The sequence below is a fragment of the Heptranchias perlo genome, chromosome 33 (genome assembly GCF_035084215.1).
Source record: "Heptranchias perlo isolate sHepPer1 chromosome 33, sHepPer1.hap1, whole genome shotgun sequence".
NCBI classification, from domain to species: Eukaryota; Metazoa; Chordata; class Chondrichthyes; order Hexanchiformes; family Hexanchidae; genus Heptranchias; species Heptranchias perlo.
Window position 1 is genome coordinate 23,752,015 of NC_090357.1, and position 17,870 is coordinate 23,769,884.

The 17,870-nt window shown below is 45.4% G+C and overlaps 1 protein-coding gene across 5 annotated transcripts in view; it reads right to left on the reverse strand.

Annotated features, from left to right (window-relative positions):
- Positions 1-17,870, reverse strand: part of pknox2 (pbx/knotted 1 homeobox 2) — a 343,270-nt gene that overhangs the window by 38,481 nt on the left and 286,919 nt on the right. For all 5 annotated transcript variants that reach the window (XM_067971059.1, XM_067971057.1, XM_067971055.1 and 2 more), the window contains 2 exons: positions 10,103-10,217; positions 5,647-5,744 (listed from right to left, as the gene is read on the reverse strand). In XM_067971059.1, the coding sequence (XP_067827160.1) occupies positions 5,647-5,744; positions 10,103-10,217 (213 nt within the window). The remainder of the gene's footprint in view (positions 1-5,646; positions 5,745-10,102; positions 10,218-17,870) is intronic.

Genomic DNA, 17,870 nt, shown 5'->3' on the forward strand with positions numbered 1-17,870 from the left:
AAGACATATATATATATAAATATATAGTCAGGACCTCAGGACATCCCAAAGCGCTTTACAATCAATAGTATGCTCATTGTTATAATGTTTTTTATTCATTCATGGGATGTGGGCGTCGCTGGCGAGGCCGGCATTTATTGCCCATCCCTAATTGCCCTTGAGAAGGTGGTGGTGAGCCGCCTTCTTGAATCGCTGCAGTCCGTGTGATGAAGGTTCTCCCACAGTGCTGTTAGGATGGGAGTTCCAGGATTTTGACCCAGCGACGATGAAGGAACGGCGATATATTTCCAAGTCGGGATGGTGTGTGACTCAAAGGGGAACATGCAGGTGGTGTTGTTCCCTGCTGCCCTTGTCCTTCTAGGTGGTAGAGGTCACAGGTTTGGGAGCTGCTGTCGAAGAAGCCTTGGCGAGTTGCTGCAGCGCATCCTGTAGATGGTACACACTGCAGCCACGGTGCGCCGCTCAAGTGGGCTGCTTTGTCCTGGATGGTGTCGAGCTTCCTTGAGTGTTGCTGGAGCTGCACTCATCCAGGTAAGTGGAGAGTATTCCATCACACTCCTGACTTGTACCTTTTAGATGGTAGAAAGGCTTTGGGGAGTCAGGAGGTGAGTCACTCGCCGCAGAATACCCAGCCTCTGACCTCCTCTCGTAGCCACAGTATTTATGTGGCTGGTCCAGTTAAGTTTCTGGTCATGGAGTCAAAGATGTCAAGGCACATGGTGTCAAAGTAGAAAACATGGCAGTCAATTTGCACACAGCCAGGTCCCACAAACAACAAGGTGATAGTAACCAGATATTTGTTTTTTTAGTGATGTTGGTTGAGGGACAAATATTGGCCAGGAGACTGGGGAGAACTCCCCTGTTCTTCTTCAAATTGCACCATGGGATCTTTTATGTCTACCTGAGAGGGCAGATGGGGCCTCGGTTTAACGCCTCGACTGAAAGACGGCACCTCTGACAGTGCAGCAATTCCTCAGTTCTGCACTAGATTATGTGCTCAAGTCTCTGAAGTGGGACTTGAACCCACAACCTTCTGACTCAGAGGCAAGAGTGCTACCAACTGAGCCACAGTTGGCACTGTGGCTATATGGAGAGTTCATGGTAAAGTGAAGCCATCCATTTTGGTACCTACATGCCGGTGAGAACCAAATAGAAAATAAACAAGAAAAAATTGAAGGGCCTTGGCCTTTCAAGCTATCACAGTCTGTGCTGTTTAACCCGTGTGGTAAATGCCCAACATTAACTATTTTCAAGGAAATGCTCTTACCTTTTATATTGGCATCCCAGAACACACGGAGTACCTGATGAGATGCATTTTCATTCACGCAATGCAAAAGATCGTATGTAAACATGCATTTGCTTAGCATCCACACTGCCACCAATGAACATGCTGAGCCTGTGTGCCCAATTAGAGACTCCTTACAATCGTCGATGGAGCTGCACGCACAGTTTGGTGACATGACATCATCCAACCACAGCACCTGTCCCAGTGATGCACCAGTTTGATAATTTGAATGGCACAGTGCTATGGTTCCAATGTACAATGTCACAGTGTGCAGGGAGGGGCCGGGGTGGGGGGAAGAGGGTGGGGTGGGGGGAGCGGGCAGGGGGAGGGGGCGAGGAAGTCGAATCCTGTCACTTTAGGGAGTTTCCGAGCTCAGCTGCACTGCTGTGGGGCGAAGGTCAGAGGGAGAATTGCTGCTCTAGGCCTCACAGCAGCACTGATCTAGAACCTGCTCACCCAAGCTCTCGTGTGCAGAGAATGCGTGGCCCTAGCAGATCACGTGGAATTGAAAAGAAAATTATACTTTTGTTAAAAGTGATGAGAGGAAACATGTTTTCTTTCCCTTCATGGATAAAATTAATTGGCCCCAATTTTAAAAGGTGGGGTACGGCATGTGTGGGCCCCAAAGCAGGCAACGGACCCGGGGAGTCCGGGGACGTGGCGATTTTGACTTAAGGACCACATTTGAATAGTTGAAATCGGTGCCCTGCTCGAAGCCGGTGGGAATGAAGTCAAGGCTGGCGGGCAGGAGCGCGGATTGAGGCGGGAGCAGGCCATCCCTCCGGGGTCCTAAGAGTACCAGGCCCCAGCATGAGGAAAGTGTTGGAGGGAGGGATCCCAAACCGATGCCGGTGTGGGGAGGGAGAGAGAGGGCCAGCGCAAGAGAGGCCTGAGGGTTTCTTCCTGCTCCTCCTGGAGCTATTCACTGGGTCGTGAGGCAGTGAGTACTGGAGCCATGCACTGGGCCCCAAGTTATCCAATTAGTCCCACTCCCCTGCCCCTTCCCCATAGTCCTGCCAATTTTTCCTTTTTAAGTATTTATCCAATTCCCTTTTGAAAGTTACTATTGACTTTGCTTCCACCATCCTTTCAGGCAGTGAATTCCAGATGATAACATCTTGCTGCGTAAAAAAAATTCTCCTCATCTCCCTCCTGGCTTCTTTGCCAATTATCTCAAATCTGTGTCCTCTCGTTACCAACCCTCCTACCAGTGGAAACAGTTTCTCCTTATTTACTCTGTCAAAACCCTTCATAATTTTGAGCACTTCTATTAAATCTCCCCTTAACCTTCTTTGCTCTAAGGAGAACAATCCCAGCTTCTCCAGTCTCCCCACACAACTGAATTTCCTCATCTCTGATACCATTCTAGTAAATCTCCTCTGCACCATTTCCAAGGCCTTGACATCCTTCCTAAAGTGTGGTGCCCAGAATTGGACACAATAATCTAGCTGAGGTCTAATCAGTCATTTGTAAATTTACAGCCAATGAAGTACTTTTGAAGTGTAGGAAACACAGGGAACACAATTTGCGCACAGCAAGGTCCCACAAAACTAACGGCCAGATCATTTGTTTTGTTTTAAGTGTCGGTTGAGGATTAAATGTTGGCCAGGACACTGGGAGAACTCCCCTGCTCTTCTTCAAATAGTGCCGTGTGATCTTTTACGTCCACCCGAGAGGGCAGACGAGGTCTCAGTTAAACTTCTCATCCAAAAGACGGCACCTCTGACAGTGCAGCACTCCCTCAGTACTGAAAAAAAATGGACCCGTCAGTACAGGATCTTCCTACAGCCTCTCAATGGGATCTCTACCATTCCAGGATAAATCTCTATGGGTGAGTCAGCAATCCTAAAATCTATGTCACACCTACTGCTTATACACTGATGCATCCTCACCTGCAAAGTACATGTGATATAAACTGACCGTTGTCCAAAGGCCTGTTGTGGTTGAGATTTTCAGATATGGCACATGCCATTCGGAGGCCATCTCTGTGCCCAGGATGGCACAGTTAGCAAATCTACTGAGCCAAATGGGCCAGGAAGGCCATATGTTTGATCTGGGGTCTGTGTTGCATTAGCTGATTTCAGCTGCGGGGGGGTGGGGGATGGGGGGGGAACAATTGGGGTGATATAATTGGCCTCAGTGCCACAGGGGTGGGGGAAGAGGAGAAATGAGCCATTTTTCACTATCAGTGGACCTTGATGGAAACCTGTGTCGGGCCTTCTCAGTTTCTGTGCTGTCCCAGCACGTGCTCTGTGTTTTCACCCTCTGGGCCCTGATTCCTTTTCGTGAACACATGCAGACGAGGTTGTATCTCATGCCAGTAGTTCACAGTGCAATTTCTGTTAAAATCATGAGTGGTAAGGCCACTTTAAGGCAGAGCATTATAGATGATTATACAAGGCAAATTTTTTTTTAAAAAGGTATCTTATATTTCTCCACAGTCCTGGAAACTTTCAATGATTGCCTCACAGCAAGTGCTAATGAATCGTCACACTTGTAAAGACGCATAGCAGAATTCTATTTATGCAAAAAAAATAACGAGGTGTCTGTGTAGGAGCACTGGGTGAAATTCAATGAGAAACAGTCACCTTCCTTCTGATTTGACAGCTAACATGTTCTCTGCAGTCTCCCCCCCCCCCAAAAAAAAATGCAGGACAACCTTGGTCTGTCTCATTCCAATAAGATTAACATTGTTATAATTGGTGTAATCAAGCCGCACTGTGTTTAATGGTATATAGGAGTGGTACTGAGGTAATTACAGTTAGTGTCAGATTACAGTCACTGCTCACTTTCCACAGTAAATATGCAGTAACATTATCCCAGACAGGACATTCAGCCAAATAATTCTACTGTACAGAATCTGTTTAAATACACAGCTCCACTTTTGCCATATCTTGCCTTTACAGTTCTTACTGAACTCTTTTTGTTTTGTGTGAATTTTGTGCTCAAGGTGCGGAATGGTTAGGCACCTATCTTCAACATCAAGCACATCCCTGTATTCTGTAACAATGCGCATCGCTTGCAAGAGTACCCCTACTGCATTAATTGGAAGAGGCTACAGGATGGCTGGTGTAACTTTGGCAATCTAAGTGAGATTTAGCATCAATTAGCAGTTGTGCTGTGAGTCTGAGCCCATTAGGAACTGAATTTAGGACAGCCCAACTTCCTTTCAATAGAATCCTTATAGCCAGCAGACAGAGCAGACTGCTATCCCATCAGTTTGGGCTGGATTTCAATCCAGGTCCATGAATCACCAAGTCCCCGGTACTGGTGAGTTCAACAACGAACAAACTTGTGTTTATATAGCGCCTTTCATGTCCTCAGGATGTCCCAAAACTTTTAGAACCAGCGAATTACTTTGGAAGTTTTGAAGTGTAGTCACTGGTGTAATGTAGGCAAATGCAGCAGCCAATCTGCACACAGCAAGCTCCCACAAACAGCAACGTGATGATCAGTTAGTCCCCATGTGCTATACTGTTCAGAAACATTTTTACTGCACTGCAGTGACAATAACTGGTGCTGACACCATCTGTTTTTAACTTCACTTTTCACACTTTGTGTCCTCAAGGCACTGACTTCTCACTGGGGTATAGTCAGTACCCTGTGTTAATGATTCTCACTGGGGTACAGTCAGTACCCTGTGTTAATAATTCTCAATGGGGTACAGTCAGTACCCTGTGTTAATGATTCTCACTGGGATACAGTCAGTACCCTGTGTTAATGATGGTCTCACTCGGGTACAGTCAGTCCCCTGTGTTAATGATTCTCACTGGGGTACAGTCAGTACTCTGTGTTAATGATTCTCACTGGGGTACAGTCAGTACCCTGTGTTAATGATGGTCTCACTCGGGTACAGTCAGTCCCCTGTGTTAATGATTCTCACGGGGTATAGTCAGTACCCTGTGTTAATGATTCTCACTGGGGTACAGTCAGTACCCTATATTAATGATTCTCAATGGGGTAGAGTCAGTACCCTGTGTTGATGACTGTCTCACTCGAGTACAGTCAGTACCCTGTTTTAATAACTGTCTCACTGGGGTACAGTCAGTACCCCCTGTTAATGCTTGTGTCTTGTTATTAGCCCAGCTCTCAGGTTCAGTAATTGTTCTCCTTGGGGAGGGGCCAAGTGGGTGACCATCTAGCAAGTTCCTCTGAGTCAGGTACTCGGGAATGTGTCAGTGAACCTGAAATATCTGCCTGTCCAATTTCCCATCTGCTTGTAAGGAGGATCTTGGTCTCTGGTGGTAAGCTAACTCGATCTCATGAAAATACAAAGTTTAGATTTAGTTAACACATCCGCTGCTTTGGCCTCGGGGGCTGAAAATACAAAAAAAACTACAGAAACTGTCTACATCTCTCACCTGTGTGTTCTGGATTTGTATTGTACCCTGCGGAATGGCCTGGGTCACCACTTGACCCTGAGAGGTTACCATAGTTACCGGCTGGTAAATTGTTCCACCTGTGAAGTAATACAGCACAAAAGATAATGAAAAAACTTTTTCACTTCCCCTTTTAGAATCTCTCTGCTGTGCACTGATCTGCATCCAAGTGGTGTAGGTTTCTTATTCTAGCAAACTGGAGCAAAATAGCACAACAGGCAAAATAATAAAGGAAATGTAGGCAAAATGATATAGATAGGGCAGGCAAAATAATATAGGAAAAGTCGGCAAAATAATACAGGTTAGGCAGTTAAAATGACACAAATACAGCAGACAAAATATTAGAAGGGCATATGAGATTTTTGACTCATCTATTTTCCAGTTCCTGGGAGCAGCAACTATTAGTCGGCAATCCCAGGACAGCAGCATGGGTTAACTCTTCAAACCCTGGTCCACCATCGGTAGGACAAATGTCCAAACTGCTCTACCACTCTGGCATCCTTTCACAATGCTGCTCTTGAGTTGGCAGCTCGGAAATGTGGAGATCCTACGGGTCTGGCATGGCCCTCCCTCCCTCCAAACACAGACTCCCCGTCCACAGGCTCTCTGAGATCAGGTTCCCAGCACTGGTATCATGAGATTGTTTCTGATCACTCTACACCACAGGGCAACTTGTCAGGTGCCTAATTGTAAGCCAGTTTTAATATAACTGGGTTGAAACTTGCAACAGATCTATTCTCAAAAGTCAAAGAAACTGCTCCTTGTCAGTACAGACCCTGCTAATGCATAAATATATTTTCAAACTACAGTTAAGTTCCGGCAACTTTCAGCAAATAACGAAACTAAAACTTTCCGTGATGTCCCCTCATATCAAGCATGGGCAGCTGTCAGAAATGTGAAATTTAAAATAGAATTACATTTTAAAAAAACCTACAAAATTAATAAATTAGTACAGAGTTGTCACAAGGTTTATTTACTGATTTTATACCAATAAACTATATGGAAAAATACAAATCACACTACACTCCTTTGATGCTGTGCTATAATGCTTTTAGTTTGCTACTGTCACAGGTAAGTGTATGGAGAACATACTCTGAGCCAAGGAGAGAAAGATTAGGAGGGTCACCAAACGCTGCATTAGGTGGGTGAGGAATGGGTATGGTAGCGTAGCAGTTATGTTACTGGTCTAGCAGCTCATTGGTTGTAAGTACAAATCGCAACATGGCAAGTCGTGAAACTGAATTCAATGAATCTGGTAGTTTATGGGATATCACCAGAAAGCTGCCGGATTATCATAAAAAACCAACAAATTGATCTGTAACAGGACCTGCCACCCCTACCTGACCTGGCCTACATCTGACTCTAGTCCCACACTGCATGGTTTACTCTTAATGCCCTTAGGGCAACTCGGGATGGGCAATAAATACTTTCTCATCGGTGTCACCCGTATCACAAGAAAATTTTTTTTTTTAAATGGGTTTTGAAAAGTTTTTAAGAAAGAGTAGAGGCTGGTGGAGAAACAGAGGAGTTTAGGGAGGACATTCCAGCGTGTAGGGCCCAGGTGGGTGAAGGATCCGATGTCAATCGTGAGGTGATGGGAAAGGATCGTACGCAAGAGGCCAACGTCAGAGGAATGGAGCGTTCCCGTGAGGATGGCAATATAGGGCTGGAGGAGGTTGCGGGAAGGGGATGGAATCAGAAGCAAAGCAGCGCAATTTGTGGCAGGAGCCAAAGACTATGGCTTTGGTCTTCTCAACGTTGAGCTGAAGTAAGTTAAGACTCATCCAAAACCAGATGTTGGACAAGCATTCTGACAGCACAGAGCCAGTTGAGAGGTGGAAGAGAGGTAGGGATGGGTATTATTGGCGTACATATGGAAACTGACCCTGCTTCTGCAGATGATATTGTCCAGGGCAGCATGCAGATGAGGATGAGAAGGGGCCAAAGATAGATCCTTGGGAATTCCAGTACTGACAGTGTGCGAGTGGGAAGAGAAGCCATTTTCTGGAGATCCACTGGTTGTGGTCAGGTAGGTAGCAATGGAACCATTCAAGGGCAGTCCCCTGGAGCTGGACAATGGAAGAGAGGCATTGGAAGAGGGACAATGCAGTATGTTGAACATTGTGGCGATGTCAAAGAGGACGAGGAGGGATAAGGCCCCACAGTCGCAGATACAATGTAGTTCATGAGCTTCAACTTGTCCAAACCTCACTGCCAGCATCCTACCCCTCACCAAGTCCTGCTCCTATCCTTACTGACCTCCATCGTCTCCCCATTCCCCAACAATCACAACTAACTAGCAACTTACTACCTATAATTAGACATGCCTCTTCTCTCAAGAACTTGTCATGTTCTTTTTTAAAGGACTAAAGGAACATTTTGCTCAACACATGTGCCAGCGGTTTAATCTATAGGGTGATATCTGTGAAAGGAACGTCATCCTGGCATCTAACCTAACTCTTCATGGTTTTAAAAACTTCAATCATATCCCCTTTAAGCTTGTGTTTCTCCAAAGTAAATGGAGTGTAAATTCATCCTGGACAGTGGCACATTCCATCCACTGGATGGAGAAGGAAATCGAGCAGTTTCGATTCTGATCGAATGCCGATTTGTAACTGCCCGTTTTGCGTTATCGTTCAAGACAAATTCATACCCCAATAACTCTATCCTCACAACTAAGAGCTCTAAGGTTTAGTATCCCAACTGGACTCCCCAGCATCCTCTCCAGAGCCTTGATATCTTCATCAAATGCAAGAACTAAAATTGGACACAATTAACTACATATGCTTGATGAAGAGACTGGGTGTCCGAAATGGAAAGTGCTCCATTCCCCAGCACTAACAATATGAGCTTAAAATCCACAGTAATACTTACACTGGTCAGACCCTAGGGCACAGCTGAACAATTGACTGATTGGCATTTGTAGCACTAGGTTACAGACTGCAAAATTATACCCTTAAAGAGTGAATCCCATTGCACACAGAAATATTTAGACATTACAATACGGAAACAGGCCGTTCGGCCCATCCAGTCCGTGTCGGCATTTACCCTACACGTGAGAAAATAGTACTAATTCCATTTATCTTCTCATATCCCTTCATCCGTTTTTCCTTCATCCACGTATCCAATATAATCCTCGACCACGAACCCTGCAAGTGATTTTCACAGCCTCACAACTCCTATAATACATGCAGTGATACAGACCTACAACTTGGCTCCCCCCAGCCCCATCAATGCATTTCCTGTAAAGCATATGACAACATACAACAGTCATCAATCAACATCACCACAGCCCTACTCTTTCATTAGTTTGTTTTTCATTTTATACAGACCATAATAATAATGCATCATAGAAATAACAGATCATTAGGTGTGATTAAAAGCTGGAATGGAGACTCCCCGAAGCATGTTAGGTAAAGCCACTGCCTGATGTGATGCTGAGCCTTATATACAAAGCAGGTCCTAGGTTTGATCTCTGGTCTGTGCTAATTTGACTGATCTCAGGTAAGGCAGCAGGTGGGATGATGCAATGTAATCTGGAAATAAGAAGCTGGTATCAGTAAAAGTGACCATGAAGCTGTTAGATTCTCCTGAAAACCCAACTGGATTACCAATGTCCTTTAGGGAAGGAAACCTGCTGTCCTTACCCAGTCTGGCCTACATGTGACTCCAGTCCCACACCGATGTGGTTGACTCTTAACTGCCCTCCGCAGTGGCCTAGCAAGTCACTCAGTTGTACCACCACTTTGTCAGGGCAACTAGGGATGGGCAATAAATGCCAGTCTTGCCAGCGATGCCCATATCCCGAGAATGAATTTTTAAAAAATAGTATTAAGTATATGGAAAGAACTCCTATCCAACTATACCTCGAAGCTAAACTCCCTCTGAGATTAAACTCCACACCCCTGAGATGGACAGCCAGAACATCTGCCTGCTTCAAGTGGGCAGTCACTTGTAATATGCAAATCAGGGTCCTACAACGTACATAGGGCTCCGACTGCAGTTTCAAGTTACCGATGGACGGAACACGTGCCTAACTGGTGGTCCTTAAAGAGACCACTGGAGGCCGCTCAGAAAGCAGCCCAGGAAATGTTTCATTTTTTCTTTGATGGGGCCAAGAGGACCAAGATTGCGTCTCCTGGGCCCACAGAAAAACTCCATCCCACTGCCAGCCCATCCGAGGCACCCTCTGGGATCGCCTCCCATCTACCAAGGCTCTAGCAAGAGGATGGTGAGTTGGCTATTCAACGTGGCATGATCCTGGCATGTTTCTGATCTCCAGGCGTGGTGAAAGATTGGGGATCTACCTCATCTCCGGGTGCCCAATCTCTCAATCACTGGGGGGGGGGGGGTGGGGAGAGGATTTTAGGGGGTGGAGAAGAAAGAAGAAAAATATTAAACTGACCAGCCCTTGTTGAAACTCATCAACGGTCCTTACCTGTTACCACCTGTGTTGCCATGGCAGCATTCCCTTGTTGTAGTGCGGATGTTGGTACCACAATGCCCTGGGAGTTGACGGCGTTGGTTATCGTCGTCAGAGAGGCTGGAGAGCTCTACAGCAAAAAGCAAAGAATAAAAGAAATGTGAGGGTGAATGAAGAGCAAGGTCTGAATCCGCAGATTTACACAGGGCACCCGACCAACATCCCAGAGAAACTCCCGTCTGAGCCGCAAAGGGCCATCATACCGGCTGGTTTAAGAAAACACATCAATGCCAGGACAGCTGCAACAAACAATAGAGCTCCGACTATTGATAATTATCTGTGCACCAGACCAGAAGATTGGGGCTCCAGGTTTTATCTAGTGTGCTGCAACTTTAGATCAACTTTTTCACGTTCACCTCATTGCAGTTTCTGAACGCATAGTGCTCCAGTTTCCGGTAGGTTATTTGGGTCAGGTCAGTCTTACTGGCACTGTGCTACAGCTTTAGGTTGGGTGTGGTCAGATGAGGTGGGTTGGGAGAGTCAGTTTGTGCATAAATGGTCACTAGTGTTGTTTTTCACCCAAATGGAGAAAATGTTGACTTGCTTACTGTTCTTAAGCCCCGAATTTACCTCGGGGCGGGAACTGAGAGTGCGGGGGGGGGGGGGGGGGGGGGGCGGGGCGGGGGGGTGCTGAAGTGGACGGCGATCCATCCGCCCGGCCCCCAATGCTGCGATAGTGACTCCCACCTGGAGTTGGCGGGAACGTGCGGCCCAATGATGCCATTTAAATTAGGACCCCATTCCTCTGGGGCAGCCTGAATGCAGGCAAGTTAAAAGAAAAGAACTTGCATTTCTGTAGCGCCTTTCACTATCTCATGACACGCCAAAGCGCTTTACAGCCAATGAAGTACTTTTGAAGTGCAGTTATTGCAGTGATGTTGGAAAGCGCGACAGGCAATTTACGCACAGCAAAGACCCACAAACTGCAATGAGATAATGACCCAGATAATCTGTTTTAGTGATGTTGGCTGAGGGATAAATGTTGAGCAGTACACTGGGGAGAAGTCCCCCACTTTTCTTTGAATCGTGCCATGGGGTCTTTTACATTTACCTGAGAGGGGAGACGGGGCCTCGGTTTACGTCTGATTGGAAACACGGCTCCTCCGACAGTGCAGCACTCCCTCAGTACTGTACTGAAGTGTCAGACTAGATTCTGTGCTCAAATCTCTGGAGTGGGACTTGAACCCACAACCTCTGACTCAAGAGTGCGACCCACTGAGCTATGGCTGACACTTAAAGCTATGATTTGAGGGGGTGTGGGAGGCCGGAACGCATTGTGAATGTGGCACGAACTCCCAACCCCCCGTTATCTTTACCCCCCAACCCACACCATTCCCAACGAGTTGGGGGTTAAAATCAGGTTTTCAGTCTTTCAGAGAGGAATGCCCATTTCTATGAGATGATGGCCTTGATATTAAGTCCCCCCACGACAGGCAGGTCAGGGAGCGTTTAAAAGTGAAATGCACGAAACACAACCCCAACCCACTGCGCACGAACCCACCACCATTTTAACAGTGGTGGATATCGGGGCAGACGAGTATCCCACCATGGAGAGGCAGGACACTTATTTACATATTTAAATCGGGCACCTCTAGTACAATTGGGAGCCCAATTTGAAGTTAACAGCTGCTGCACGGGCTTCCCAGGCATCGGGAAACTCGGCAGTGAAATGGAGGTGAGAATTGCCGGCTTCCCAAGTTAAGTGGCTCTTTCAGCATTCCTTGTGGGCCAGGAGGACTGCTCCCAGACCCCTCAATGAAGCTATTGCCTCCCTCAGCCCTGATCCCCAGCCTCCCCCGAGCCCTGATCTCCAGCCTCCCCCGAGCCCTCCCGTTTACCGATCTCCCCCGAGCCCACCCGATTACCCATCTCCTGCCAGCCCTCCTGATTGGCAACCTTCCCCGATTGAGGGGGACCGTCCCCAAGGTCTCCGGTTTTGACCTCCTGCCCCTGGTGTTCCCTCCTGCCCACTGGCAAGGCTGTCCATTTGGCAGGTGGTTGGGCGAGAGGTAGAGCTACAAAATGCTAAGGAGTTAAGATCAGCAGGACCTCCACATCCCTGGTCTTGCCATGTGTATCGGCCGTTTTCAGCCTCACCTGCACTCTCCCCACTTCCCCATAAATATCGGGGCCGATATTTCTCATCGCCTCCAACTCACACGTCACCCTTATACATATCGCCATTCCTTTATTATCGCTGGGTCAAAATCCAGGAATTACCCTCCCAATACCACCATTAGCACACCAACAGCACAAGGTTTTATGGCAATAGATACAGAATATAAAAGTTGAGATGTGATGTTGAACCTATATAAACCTTAGTAAGACCACAGCTGGAGTACTGCGTGCAGTTTTGGGTTCCACACTACAGGAAAGATATTGAGGCAATAGACAGAGTACAGCCCAGATTCACCAGGATGCTGCCTGGTATGAGGAAATAGAAATACAAAGAAATACTTGAAAAATTGGGGTTGTTTTTGTTAGAACAGGGAGGATTAATGGGCGATTTGACAGTAGTGTTTAAAGTTATGAAGTCATGGAACAGAGTAGATAGGAACAAATTGTTTCCAGTGGTTGACAAGACTAGAACAAGACAGCATAGATAAAAGATTAAATGTAAGAGATTTAGGACAGAGAGCAGGGGATATTTTTTTTAAACGTAGAGGGTTGTGAGGCTGTGGATTGTACTAACAGAGTTAGTGACTGAAGCAGAGACCATGTCAACATTTAAGAACAGGTTAGATAGGTGGTTGAAGGAAAGGGAATAAAGGAATATGGGGTCAGGATGGGCACATGGGATTAGGACAACTCGTGTGGAGGATAAACATCAACATGGACTGGTTGAGCTGAACGACCTCTTTCTGTTTTCTAATTTCTATGCAATCCAAGGGGAACACTCTATTCTCATTCTCAGGGCAACTGGGCGATGGGCAATTTGGCGTTCGCCAAAAATACTGCCTTGCCAGTGTCACCCATATCCTGCGGACAAATAGTACAAAAAGGCAGCAGGATCCACTGTACTTGTTAATCACTGAAAACGCCACATACTCAGCGAGGCACATTATACTTGAACGATAACTTCAAATCTGCAGCAAAGGTCATGAGTTTACTATAAAACAATTAATGGCATTGGGATCTTTGAGCTGTTATAGAAGAAGTGGTCTCGGGAGAGAGATTACAGCAGGAAGATTAAATATTACACGGTGATCAGAAATTCATTCTTCAATTTCAAATTAAATTGGAACCACATCTCGGCCTACTTATGAAACTGGAAGTACTGCAAACACTATTTTTGCTGCACTTATTTGATAGTTAGTGCCAGCCTGGTTTATGGCCTTGCAATCATTTAACATCGAGAAAGATTGAAGGCACAAGTTTAAGAAAGAGAACTGATGGTGGGAAGCCTTTTGCAGCTGTGATGAACCTGCTTATTTGGTACTTTGTTAAACACTGAATTCCCAGTTTCATGTAGAATAGGAAACCAATGAAACCTGCTTTCTTTAGGAACACCTTCAAGATGGGAAGAAAATCCCTACAACGTTTAAAAAAAACCTGTAAAATCAAAGTCCGAAAATATAAATTACAATGTGGCCATCTTATAAGAGATCCCAATAAGACTGAAAATAATTAATAATATCGTATACCACATTCTAAAGAGATGCTTTCATGTGCTTGGCTTTCACGTTGATTTATCAGAATTATTTGTGTTATTTATTTAATATTCCAGGTATACAAAGCAATAATCAAATTCAGAAACACAATTGAAATGTATCATTTGTTATATGGAAAATTATTTTAATATATCGATACAAAATATATTCAGTGCGTATTCAAGAGTTTCCATCCTTTCACACACCCAGGTGCAGTTGCTCAGGCTCGAACTATGTATCAGAGCAAACATGTATCATTTTAAGTAGAAAATCTTTTAATGGATAAATTAATGAATTTATTGAGGGCATATGCAAATAAATAGCATAGTTTACAACTAATCCCAACAACCAAAATCCAGTAAATTGGATGACCAGCTAAAGTTCCAATCCCTTGGAATGATATGAACCTTCCCTAACTACAAGGCATCAGCTTCGCTCGCTCTCTCATCTTAGCAGGTTGTGGGTTCAAGTTCTCACCGCAGAACTTGAGCGCATAATCTAGGCTGACATTTCAGTGCAGTTCAGAGGGAGTGCTGCACTCGCAGAGGGGCCATCCTTCGGGTGAGACCTTAAACCGAGGCCCCCGTCTGCCTTTTCGGGCGGATGTAAAAAACATCTCGTGACACTGCTCCAAGAAGAGCAGGGAGTTCTCCCGGTGTCCTGGTCAACCAATACCACCAAAATATCAAAGTATTCATTCGATGTTTGTAGGACCTTGCTGCGAACAAGTTGGCCGCACTGCCTTCATAACAACATTATATAAATGCTAGTTAGTGGCCAACGTTCCTCCCTCATAACACCACCGAAGAAAAAAAGACTACCAGGTCATTCATCTCATTTGCTGTTTGCTGTGCGCAACTTGGCTGAAACATTCACCTACGTAACAGGAGCTACACTTTAAAAGTAATCCATTGACCCTGAAGCGCTTTGGGATGTCCTGAGGATGTGATAAGATGATGTATAAATTCAAGCTCTAAAGATGTACTTAATACTTGCAAAGGTTCAAGGAAGGCTTAAAGGTCTCTGTGCCATAGAGTGATAGGACTGGAGTCTCTTCAAGTGCATCTGTGGCTGAGTGGTAGTTATCTTGTCTCTGAATCAGAAGGTTGTGAGTCCAAGTACCACTCCAGGTACTTGAGCATAAAATCTAGGCTGACACTCCAGTAAGTACTGAGGGAGTGCTGCACTGTCTGAGGTGCCATCCTTAGGATGAGACGTTAAATCGACACCCCATCTGCCCTCTCAGGTGGACATGAATTATCCCATGGCACTATTTGAAGAAGAGCAGGGGAGTTCTCCCCGGTGTCCTGGCTAATATCTATCCCTCAACCAACATCATTAGAACTGATCACTATCACATTGCTGTTTGTGGGACTTGCTGTGAGGAGATTGACTGCTGCGTTTCCCTATATTACAATAGTGACGACACTTCAGAAAGTACTTCATTGGCTGTAAAACCCCTTGGGAGGTCGTAAATGCAAGTCTCTTTTTCTATAATAGTGTTTTCTCTGGGCATGGGGGGCTGTCCTAATCTTAACACTGAACGTCCATCTCTGAGGAGGGTCGGCAATTGTCCAAAGCTGATAAATACGCACATGGAACGTGGGCTTGGGGTACATTCCACCATCTCGCTTTGAAATTAAACTCTTGTTTACATCAAATGATGAGCGTAGCCCCCCTCTCCTCCATCCACTTCACATTTGTCCTTTGCGTAGCAGGTTAGCCAATATGAGCGGACGCCTGATTCCTTTCATTGTGGGCACCAGGCAGAGTGAGTAATGCGATGTTAGGAGGTCTTGTTGCGTTATCACAGGCGAGTTTTCGTCTGTCAGTGTCCCTCAAAATCTTAATTTAAATCATTCAGCGTTTTATTATTCAAATTTCTCTGTGAAAGTTGTAGAAAACATACATTTTCTGGCACGCTAAGGAAGGCAAAAATTCAGCCAGGCTTCCCACTCCTAGCCAGTGACTCCTGCTGGAAAGTTAGACACTGGGTGGGAATAAGTGTGACATCCTCCATAGTAGAATAGTCTGCCTACACTCATGGAGGGGGGCAATTGAGACTTTGGCTGGATAGCAGGAAGTGCGATTGTGCCATCTTCCCGATGTCCTTCGTGAGAGGCTCGAGCCCTTTTGATGGAGGGGTGGGTGGTTAGGTTGGTAGGTAGGTAGGTTGGATAGATAAAAATACTTGGACACGGCCTCAAGCTATGAACTGTTTTGGACAGAGAGGCGTTACACTGGGTTTTTAATCCAGTGATTCACCTCTCCTGGGAGATTCATGGCCATGGGGTGGGGAGTGTACGTGCTGTGATACAAAATGCATCACATAAAGCATCACAGGCCGGATGGACCAGTGGATCTTTCCCTGTCTGTCATTTCGCATATGTTCATATTTGAGGAACCTGTAGCATCGCTGTGCAAAAACCATTCGCATCCGACCAGGAACGGGAAAAAAACACTCAGGTTGTCCCTGACTGACATTTAGCTGGGAGGTAAACTTTCCACTACTGATTCCCCAACCACCGCCCCCCCCACCCCTCCCTTTATGTACACTTGAGGCATTTTTTTGACTTTATCCTCATATCTTGCTGATTAACTTAATCCTCATTACTCTCCTGTACAACGCATTCTAATGAGATCGCTGCAAAAAGGCAAAAAAAAAGGGAAAAAAAAACACGAGCAGTGGCAGCCATAGGACAGATTTACATCTCATTAAATTCCTACTTATTATTTCAGAAAATTGCTGATAAAAATGTGCATCTCAATTTGTTGGGGCTAGAAGCTTCATCATCGCATATCTAACATCTCTCTCGTCGCCCTGGCTGCAAGGCGTTGCCGTGGCAACCCGCAATAATAGAAACTAATAAATTACAAACGAGACACCCGTCTTGCAATTATCAATCTGTATATGCAGATTCCCTGCTAATTTACCTCACAAGGCTGACTGCAGTGAGAGACACCAAAACACTCTGGGTTTTTTTTTAACTAAGAGATTATGCCTAATGGGGGGGAAATTTACACACAGAACGATGCAGAATAAAAACAAGATATTAATCCCCCAAAAAAACACATCAGGGCACAGGACCGACTCGCATGTCTGGACCCAGCAACACTTCTGTAGACACTAATTTTACAGTCACGCTCATTTTCCTCAATTAAGGTCTGAAAATGAGGGTCAGGTCCAGTTAGAGACATACTTCATCCATTGTATCAAATCCCTTCCATTCACTCCCACTGTATAGAATTCCAATAGATCAAACCCCTTCCCCTTTACTCCCACTGTGTAGAATTCCGATAGATCAAACCCCTTCCCCTTCACTCCCACTGTGTAGAATTCCGATAGATCAAACCCCTTCCCCTTCACTCCCACTGTGTAGAATTCCAATAGATCAAACCCCTTCCCCTTCACTCCCACTGTATAGAATTCTGATAGATCAAACCCTTTTCCTAATCACTCCCACTGTATAGCATTCCAATGGATCAAATCCCTTCCCATTCATTCTCAGTGGCATAAGACAGAGGGACACACTGATCATTCCCTACAGATAGTCCTTGATCTGAATCTTGGGGAGTAACCAAGTGGTACTTCCCACCCCTGCTATTAAGGAACACGTAGCAGTGGTCAGATATCGTGCAACATTGGTGAGGGTCTGGCAGCAGGTCTTCAGCTCACCCTTCTGGCACAAGCCTTAATGAAGAGAAATGGAACAGAAAAAAATAAATAAAAAAACACTGATCCATCAACATTCTAGTGCGTATTCTTGATCTGAGTACATTCAGCTGACTGAATATCATCAGCGCATTGTTTAATTTCACCTGAACAGTACGAGCTACAAGGCTGATCTTTCACACCCTGACATCTTCTCATTATCAGATTTATAATGGTTAAGTGTTTTGTGTTGTTTTAATTTATATTCAATTGTGGGATTTGCGATTAAATGGGTTGCTCTGGTATAAAGTCAGAGGAATGTCAGTGAGGATTTTTGAAATGTGACGACAACTGCAGATGAAATTCTAGCTTCATGGGCATGTCACTGATTAACAATTCATACTTTAAACAATGCCCTGTT